At 30.9% G+C, this 10,273-nt stretch overlaps 2 protein-coding genes across 3 annotated transcripts in view; one reads left to right on the top strand and one right to left on the bottom strand.

Moving 5' to 3' along the window:
* Nucleotides 1–3,649, bottom strand: part of LOC111442442 (protein APEM9-like) — a 6,307-nt gene extending 2,658 nt beyond the window's left edge. Inside the window, exons 1-3 of one of the 2 annotated variants that reach the window (XM_023079882.1) lie at nt 3,439–3,649; nt 3,158–3,304; nt 2,756–2,833 (exon numbers count right to left, since the gene is read on the bottom strand). In XM_023079882.1, coding sequence (XP_022935650.1) covers nt 2,756–2,833; nt 3,158–3,304; nt 3,439–3,485 — 272 coding nt within the window. In that variant the 5' untranslated portion in view covers nt 3,486–3,649. Of the gene's footprint in view, nt 1–132; nt 211–534; nt 682–815; nt 1,026–2,755; nt 2,834–3,157; nt 3,305–3,438 lie in introns of those variants that run through there. The other variant, XM_023079881.1, reaches the window with a different exon arrangement.
* A 4,638-nt stretch (nt 3,650–8,287) lies between these two features.
* Nucleotides 8,288–9,324, top strand: LOC111442041 (protein C2-DOMAIN ABA-RELATED 1-like). The gene is made up of 3 exons (XM_023079290.1): nt 8,288–8,485; nt 8,698–8,793; nt 8,874–9,324. Exons 1-3 carry the CDS (start codon nt 8,375–8,377, stop codon nt 9,165–9,167), a joined length of 501 nt encoding a protein of 166 aa, XP_022935058.1. The 5' UTR covers nt 8,288–8,374; the 3' UTR covers nt 9,168–9,324.
* Nucleotides 9,325–10,273: the final 949 nt, after the last annotated feature.

Below are 10,273 nucleotides of genomic sequence, written 5' to 3'. Positions count from 1 at the left end.
TTTTTTTTTTTTTTTTTTTTTTTTTTAATGGGCTGCTCTTGTATTCTTGCATCAATAGAAGTTAAGTTCTTTGTCAAAATAAAAACAATAGTAAAAGACCAGTGACATATGTTTGACAGTAGATGAGATTACCCAGTTAAAAGAACATTAACAGGGATGGCTGTAACGGAGGTAAATGATACTTTGAGCTCGTCCACCATGTGTGATGTCCTGCAAGTACACGAGCGAACTGAATTAACTGGTTTAATATACCATAAACAATATGAACTGTCTTTCCATATTTACACCAAATATTAAGAAACGACATTCTGCAGAGTATATCTTACCAAATTGACTAATAAAATTAACAATGTATCAGTCAAAATTACTATCACAACAAACATTATAGTTCATAACTACCACTGTAGGGTTTGACTCAATACGCAGCCCTTTAAAACTCAAAGTTCATTTGGTATTGTAGAACAAGCATATCATGACATAGGGTTAAATATACATCTAAATAAAATCTACAAAAGTAGTTGTAATAAACATTACCTTCCAAGTTCCTTCAAAGATTGAACTAAAACCATACCAGCTGCTTCCAACAAATCATTTTCACAGCCATTGTTCTCTTGAGAAATACGCTTTAAAACGGATGAAGCTAGCCCTAATGCTTCCTCATACATGGAGCACACAAGATAGCTGCAAACCGCATTAACGAATTACATACAGGTCAGCTCATGCTTCCAACTCCTAACATAAGGAATCAATCAAACTGATACGCAACCACGTTCTTGATATACAAAAGAAGAAAAATTCAGGAAAACAGATGATACCTCTCCGAGCGCTCGATGTCTTCCCAAATTGCTTCTCCGTCATCCATAATCGGTACCGTCGGTTCCAAAGATTAAGAAACAGGAAATGGAATTCCAATTGATGAAGATTACCTCGCGGCGACAAAAATTGAATCGATTGGTCGAATAGAGAAATTAAAGATAGAGAAGAGCAAGAACTGCCCTCCGAGCGTGTAATTTTGTTAAATATAGATCTTAAATTTTAATAAATATAATGTTAAATATAAAAATGAAAATAAATAAATAAATATATATATATATATATATATATATATATATATATGTATATATATATATAACGAACATAATTCTTGCAAATTAAAAAAGAAAAATAATTTTTGTACTAATTATTATCTCATGGTTGAGTCATCGTACAAGACCAATTAAATTGTGCCACGTAATAGTTTGAATTAAGCCCAAGTTCTAAACCAAACTCAAATCCACTTAAAAGACGATTGGGCTACACCAAATAAGCCCAAATTTGAAAAAGGTAATTTAGCCCAAATTCTATAGAAGCCCAAGCCCAATAAATTTTTAATATTAAAAAAAAATTAAAAAATTATCACTATTACTAATTTAAAAATCTGACATGTCAGCCTAATCTAGCCACTTAGTTACTACACATCACTGTTTTAAGAGTCAAAACCCATCGACCTAATCTAATCCCTTACATGAGCGGATGCATACATATAATCGAGTCTAAAGAGAACGAAGGTGGTGTACTTCCAACCCTTTTAAAGAAAAGAAAGTAGAGCTCGAGAACCGTTAAAGTTTTAGGCCTCACCATCATGATAGTCACAATTAAATTGTACGTGTCTGTGTTTCTCGACTCTAATAGTGAGTCATTTACTGAATATTTTTTAGGGTTTATGTTTCTAAGGAAAGGATAAAAGAAATCTGGATGGATGCAATGATTGTTGTGAAGATCGTGAAATAATTCAGTCATAATTAGTTTTACATTTAGTCTTGATAGTAAAATGTTTATCTTAAGCGTTTTAGCTCGTTGAAATCTCAAATAAAGGTTTGAGGAACTTAAAAAAAAAAGTTTCCACTTAGTTATTTTCTCTTTGAACGTTTAAAAAAGTTTTTGCAATATGCACTTCAAAACGGAAAATAAAAGTAAGAGACGGGAATGAAGAAGCATTTATGTCTGGCCCCACGTGAACCTCTTTAGTCAAAGATAACTGAAAAACAACTATCTCTTTTTTGTCTTAAAATGGATTAGCTTAAACTTCACGGCTATCGTTTTCAAGATTTCCTTTTCATTTATTTAATTAAATTTGACAATTTTTCCGATGATATTACATAAATTTGTTATAATAAGATTTGAACCTTGGGTTTGGGAGGTACGTAATGTTATAACCTAGTGGACTCTGATCGTGTTAGTATGTCTTCACCGTTAATATACTAAAAAAGTAGGTAAGAAGCATAAATTTTCAATTTTTACGGGAATAAGTAATTAATGACTTAACGGGATATTTCTACCTCTTAACTAATTGATTTCAAATTAACTAAATAATATAAACTTATCTACATCAAATGTGCACATCATTTATAAATATACAAGTGTCACTAATTATAAGATTTGAATTTAGTATAAGGTCAACTAATTAATTTAATAATGAGAAAGTTTTATGAAATTAATGTAAGATTAGGAAGGAATTGACTTGGTTAAACAATATCATAATTGATTTTCCCGTAAATATTTAATACCATTTATTATCTCACATTTTTTAAGTAATTTCCTTTTCATTTATGGTACCTATGACACGGACCATGTCTTTGACTTNTTTTTTTTTTTTTTTTTTTTTTTTTTAATGGGCTGCTCTTGTATTCTTGCATCAATAGAAGTTAAGTTCTTTGTCAAAATAAAAACAATAGTAAAAGACCAGTGACATATGTTTGACAGTAGATGAGATTACCCAGTTAAAAGAACATTAACAGGGATGGCTGTAACGGAGGTAAATGATACTTTGAGCTCGTCCACCATGTGTGATGTCCTGCAAGTACACGAGCGAACTGAATTAACTGGTTTAATATACCATAAACAATATGAACTGTCTTTCCATATTTACACCAAATATTAAGAAACGACATTCTGCAGAGTATATCTTACCAAATTGACTAATAAAATTAACAATGTATCAGTCAAAATTACTATCACAACAAACATTATAGTTCATAACTACCACTGTAGGGTTTGACTCAATACGCAGCCCTTTAAAACTCAAAGTTCATTTGGTATTGTAGAACAAGCATATCATGACATAGGGTTAAATATACATCTAAATAAAATCTACAAAAGTAGTTGTAATAAACATTACCTTCCAAGTTCCTTCAAAGATTGAACTAAAACCATACCAGCTGCTTCCAACAAATCATTTTCACAGCCATTGTTCTCTTGAGAAATACGCTTTAAAACGGATGAAGCTAGCCCTAATGCTTCCTCATACATGGAGCACACAAGATAGCTGCAAACCGCATTAACGAATTACATACAGGTCAGCTCATGCTTCCAACTCCTAACATAAGGAATCAATCAAACTGATACGCAACCACGTTCTTGATATACAAAAGAAGAAAAATTCAGGAAAACAGATGATACCTCTCCGAGCGCTCGATGTCTTCCCAAATTGCTTCTCCGTCATCCATAATCGGTACCGTCGGTTCCAAAGATTAAGAAACAGGAAATGGAATTCCAATTGATGAAGATTACCTCGCGGCGACAAAAATTGAATCGATTGGTCGAATAGAGAAATTAAAGATAGAGAAGAGCAAGAACTGCCCTCCGAGCGTGTAATTTTGTTAAATATAGATCTTAAATTTTAATAAATATAATGTTAAATATAAAAATGAAAATAAATAAATAAATATATATATATATATATATATATATATATATATATATGTATATATATATATAACGAACATAATTCTTGCAAATTAAAAAAGAAAAATAATTTTTGTACTAATTATTATCTCATGGTTGAGTCATCGTACAAGACCAATTAAATTGTGCCACGTAATAGTTTGAATTAAGCCCAAGTTCTAAACCAAACTCAAATCCACTTAAAAGACGATTGGGCTACACCAAATAAGCCCAAATTTGAAAAAGGTAATTTAGCCCAAATTCTATAGAAGCCCAAGCCCAATAAATTTTTAATATTAAAAAAAAATTAAAAAATTATCACTATTACTAATTTAAAAATCTGACATGTCAGCCTAATCTAGCCACTTAGTTACTACACATCACTGTTTTAAGAGTCAAAACCCATCGACCTAATCTAATCCCTTACATGAGCGGATGCATACATATAATCGAGTCTAAAGAGAACGAAGGTGGTGTACTTCCAACCCTTTTAAAGAAAAGAAAGTAGAGCTCGAGAACCGTTAAAGTTTTAGGCCTCACCATCATGATAGTCACAATTAAATTGTACGTGTCTGTGTTTCTCGACTCTAATAGTGAGTCATTTACTGAATATTTTTTAGGGTTTATGTTTCTAAGGAAAGGATAAAAGAAATCTGGATGGATGCAATGATTGTTGTGAAGATCGTGAAATAATTCAGTCATAATTAGTTTTACATTTAGTCTTGATAGTAAAATGTTTATCTTAAGCGTTTTAGCTCGTTGAAATCTCAAATAAAGGTTTGAGGAACTTAAAAAAAAAAGTTTCCACTTAGTTATTTTCTCTTTGAACGTTTAAAAAAGTTTTTGCAATATGCACTTCAAAACGGAAAATAAAAGTAAGAGACGGGAATGAAGAAGCATTTATGTCTGGCCCCACGTGAACCTCTTTAGTCAAAGATAACTGAAAAACAACTATCTCTTTTTTGTCTTAAAATGGATTAGCTTAAACTTCACGGCTATCGTTTTCAAGATTTCCTTTTCATTTATTTAATTAAATTTGACAATTTTTCCGATGATATTACATAAATTTGTTATAATAAGATTTGAACCTTGGGTTTGGGAGGTACGTAATGTTATAACCTAGTGGACTCTGATCGTGTTAGTATGTCTTCACCGTTAATATACTAAAAAAGTAGGTAAGAAGCATAAATTTTCAATTTTTACGGGAATAAGTAATTAATGACTTAACGGGATATTTCTACCTCTTAACTAATTGATTTCAAATTAACTAAATAATATAAACTTATCTACATCAAATGTGCACATCATTTATAAATATACAAGTGTCACTAATTATAAGATTTGAATTTAGTATAAGGTCAACTAATTAATTTAATAATGAGAAAGTTTTATGAAATTAATGTAAGATTAGGAAGGAATTGACTTGGTTAAACAATATCATAATTGATTTTCCCGTAAATATTTAATACCATTTATTATCTCACATTTTTTAAGTAATTTCCTTTTCATTTATGGTACCTATGACACGGACCATGTCTTTGACTTTAATAAGTTGGAATTTGTGTACGTGAGATTCCACATCAATTGAGAAGGAGAATAGAACATTCTTTATAAAGGTGTGAAAACTTCTCCATAGCACACACATTTTAAAAATCATGAGGGCAAGCTCGAAAGAAAGAGCCCAAAGAAGACAATGTCTGCAAATGGTGGGTTTGAGCCGTTACAAATGATAATAGAGCCTAACACTAGGTGATGTGCTAGTGAGGAGGCTAAGCCCCGAAGGGGGATGGACATGAGGTGGTATGCCAACAAGGATGTTGGACCCAAAAGGGGGGGATTTGAGGGTCCCACATCAATTGGAGAAGGGAACGAGTGCCAACAAGGACGCTAGGCCCCGAAAGGAGGTGGATTGTGAGATCCCCATCGGTTGGGGAAGAGAATGAAAAGGGATGGAAACCTTGTAACGACCCATACCCAGGATATAGAATTTGTATTTGGCACCTGATGGCCCCGACATTTCTCTACGACGTAGTCATGTTACCTAATCCTCACTTCTTAAGAGTGAAGATTATCCTCACAGACCTACACAAGTTCTTCTAACATGTTTTGCTCTCACTCACCTAATCCTCACTTCTTAAGAGTGAAAACTATCCCTACATACCTACACAAGTTCTTCAATATGCTTTGTTCTCACTCACATACATATTAGGGAAATTCTTAACAGGTTAGTTAACATAAAATTAATCCAAGTAAAGCACGTTTAATCATGGAGTTCCTATGATTAAGCCACTGAAAAGAAAGGTCCAACTTGTTAGTATAAGTAGTAACTAAGCATTTCTTAGTCACCATATCCTCATGATCGCTCTCGTTCGAATGTAGACACGGTTTGTTCATAGACCTCTCATTTACTTGAGTGTCACAAAACTGATGTAAAAAGAATCTTAATCCTTTCTACAAGATATATTTTAGATAATTTAGAGCATTTTTATGTTTTGTTTTTTTTTTTGTCTCGTATTGCATTTTTCAATTGTTATGCAATTAACTTTTTGTTTATACACGACGTTAATTTAGAGACTAAAGTGACTTGTTGCATAAATTTCAATAATTAAAAAAGTAAATATTTAGAATATACTATGGACTAAAATAAAATAAATATAAAATTTTTAGCAGTAAATATTAATTTATAATTTATAGTTTTGCACAAAAATGTCCCCAACACGTAGGTGGACAAAGTAGCATTGAAAATCTTCAATTAACCTATAAATTAGATTTGGTCTAGAAAAATTAATAATAACAATAATAATAATCCATTATTTAATTAATAATAATTTTATATATAATAGATTTTTTTTTTTAAAGTTCACGCGCCTTAATTTTGTTTTATCTCGATTTTTTTAAAAGGTAAGATATCGATTTAAGTTGACAAAACTAACGATCCCGTTAGATTCTTCTCTATTAGAGACCTAACTGATTGTATCCGAATTAGAAATGAGCTTAAATTTGACACTAATCAAACGTTGACTTGTTATTATAGACATTTTTAATTAAACTTGACAAATATAAGAATGTTTTATTGTTCTTATTTTATATTTTCAATCGTACGTGCAACGATCTTTGCACAAAGCCGAATTTCATGGTTCTTATTTTATTTTATGGTTCGAGTTTATTTATTATTATTATTTTACTTATTAACAAAATAAATAACGTCGGTTTCCTCCTATACAAATATTGGGTAATAAAACAAGGTCAAGAATTAAAATAATATATTTTTTCATAAAAGAAAAAAAAAATCAATGATTAAAATAGATTTTTATAATAAAAATGAAAGAAAGAAAACTAAAAAATAAACCTATTATTATTTTGTTAAGAGAAAAAACGTCTTTTTTTTGTTACGTGCGAACTTGGAGGTCAAAGTCAAAGAAGTGACGCCAGCAGCCACGTGGACGCGATTGCGTACCCTTGACTACCGGGTCAATTCCGCCAGCGTGGCGCGTTTCATTTTCTCGTAAAATCCCATTTGCCCAAGTTGCAATTGATAGGTCCAAAAGGAATTTCCTCTGTTGATTTTTTTTTTTTTTTTTTTGGTTTTATTTAATTTTTTTTTTCAAATACAATCATGAAAATTTCACTATTTTAATTTGAATTAAAAAATAAAATCGACAAAATGAATAAAGAATCACTAATCTGCATAGTCAATTCACTCGGTACTCTCCATAATTAGAGTACGAACTCGAACTCTGTAAGAGAAGTAGAACTCTAAATCAATCGAGAGGTCCAATCCTTCATTCCTCATTCAATTTATTTTTCAGTCCAAAACGAGAATTTAAAACTTTTAAACCAATTAAAAACTGGGCTTATATTAAATATTTAACAAATTTTGATAATAGTAGAGGGGTCAAAATCATACATTTTCAAACGTTAAGGACTTGATTATCAAAATTTAAAATCGAGGGACTAATATGGCAAAAATATTAAACTTCAAGGATTAAAAATATAATTTATCATAGCTCGTCACAAAAGTTCGGGTTTTTTTATTTAAAAATTCTCTCATAAATAATTAGGTTTAAAATGAGTATTACTTTTTGACAAGGTTGTAAAACTAAGCCGCCGCCGCCGCCTTATTGTTCAATAAGGCGCGTGATAGTCATGAATTTAATTCATTGTTTTTGACTGACCAAATCTCCCTTCATTTGGTAAAATAAGGCTGTTTTTTTTAATAATATATAAAGTAAGTAAATGTTTCCCACATTTGGTCTCTACCATATATAATATTTATATTTATATTAATAAACCTTATTCTAAAAATAAAATTAACTCATTTCACGTCAATTCATTCACGAGGTTGACCAATATAAACGTATTCTCGAATTGAAAGTTCTAAATTTTATAATTATTTTATAAAAAAAAACTATTTAACAGAAGAATGGTCAAACATGAACATAGCTCAATTGATTAAAATATATTTAATTAAAAAATGAAATGTCTAAAAAGGTAATTCCACCCGCTATATTTTATTTTTTCCAAAAGAAAAAAAATGATAATTGAAGATATATAAATTAGGTGGAATGTCAGGCCAAGAGGCTCCACCAAATTCAAATTGCCATTAATTAGTGCTGAAACCAAAAGAGGGTTTCCTCTTCATCATCATCATCTTCATCAAAGGTCTCTGAAAATGGAGAATTTAATGGGTCTGCTCAGAATCCATGTCTTTAAAGGTGTCAATCTTGCTGTAAGAGACGTTGTTAGCAGTGATCCATATGTCGTTTTCAAGATGGGCAAACAGGTTTCTTCTTCTTCTTCTTCTTCCTCCTCCTCGAGCTCGAGCTCGGGCTCGAGTTCTGGTTTTTTTGTCTTAAAGCTTTTGACTTTAGAATCGTCTCGTGATTTTGTTTCTGGGTTTTGAATTTCGTGTCTTAAATTTACTCTAACACGTCAATTTTAGCTCCGTTGACTTTTTTTTTTAACTGAATTGTTTGTGTTTCATGGTACATACAGAAGTTGAAGACTCGAGTAGTGAAACAAAATATCAACCCAGAGTGGAACGAAGATCTAACTCTATCGGTCCAAGATCCAAATCTTCCCGTCTACTTGGTAAATAATAATTGAACACGAAATCACGAAATCCTTTTGCTTCAATGGAATTACAGAGTTCTGATTTATGTTTTACGTAGATTGTATACGACAAAGACAAGTTCTCGTTCGATGATAGGATGGGGGACGCGGAGTTCGACGTTCGACCGTTCATGGAGGCGGTGAAGATGAGATTGAACAACCTACCAAATGGAACCATCATAAGGAAGGTTCAACCAAGTAGGGAGAATTGCTTGTCTGAAGAGAGTTGCATAGTTTGGGGAAATGGTCAAGTTAGTCAAAGAATGTTTCTAAGGCTAAGAAATGTGGAGTCTGGTGAAGTTGAGCTGCAATTGCAATGGATTGATATTCCTGGCTCTAGGGGTATACATTAAACCGCCTCTTAATATATATCTCGGGAATTGTGTAGTTTCAGTAATTTCTACCCTTTCTATAAATTTTATTATGCTCGGAATTTAAATTATGATCTAGGATTTGGATTTGACACTTGATGACCCTGACATTCTCTTTCAACGTGATCGTGTTTTCTTACTTGACTTGACCTAGTTGAAGGGTCGAGGAGCTCCCTACAAACTGGCACGAGTTCTTTTAACATATTTTGTCTTCACTCATATGCTTGTTAGAAAAAAAATTTAAGACCGTCATCCAACGTAGTAACTTTGGAGTTGTCTTTAAACTCCTATTATAATTCTCATTCTTGTAAAATTTTTAATTTATTTTCATGGGATTGAGAATCGTGACTCTCTAGAAAAAATTGTGGGAATTTTTTAAAAATTTTGTTTTCAATATTTCATAAGAAAAAATATAATAAATTTTTCTACCAACATAATTTTTAAAAATTCCCGTCTTTAGTCTCATTTAGCTATTAGAGAAAAATCTCTTTCCACTTCCTTACTCATTCCTCGATTAAGAAAAGATTCTTCCTCGACTCGGCACGAATCTATCCTTGTGAGTTAAATGAATATCTCTACTTATGATGAGTAGAGAGAAATTCCCGTCTTTATTTAAAATTTATTTTTTTGTTTATAAAAATTGGTTAAAGAATAATAATAATAAATTCAAAATAAGAAAATAAGGCCGATTCTCTCAAACTTATATCCATGGAATAATGCCTATAAATATATAAACATTATCACAATAATGCAATAACCAATTGACTTATTCAAATTATTAAAATAATAATAAATTAAAAAATTATTTTCTTCTGCCTACGTGTCCCAATTTTTAATATAAAATTTCGAGTAGATTTAATTAATAGAACCATTTTAATTTAATTTAATTGATTAATATATTATATTTTTAATAAATAAATTAAAAAAAAAAAGTCAAGTAAGTTTGTTAATTTTAACCCACTTTTGTTTGGATTTAAAAAATTAACCCAAAAATTAACCCACTTTTGTTTGGATTATGCTGTTAATTTTTTAATTTTTATTTTTATTTTTGAAATTATTTATTATTTTTTAATAAGCCTCAACTTAAA

Source organism: Cucurbita moschata, unplaced genomic scaffold (assembly GCF_002738365.1).
Source record: "Cucurbita moschata cultivar Rifu unplaced genomic scaffold, Cmos_1.0 Cmo_Scf00004, whole genome shotgun sequence".
Taxonomy (NCBI): domain Eukaryota; kingdom Viridiplantae; phylum Streptophyta; class Magnoliopsida; order Cucurbitales; family Cucurbitaceae; genus Cucurbita; species Cucurbita moschata.
This window is presented reverse-complemented; position numbering and strand designations above follow the sequence as displayed.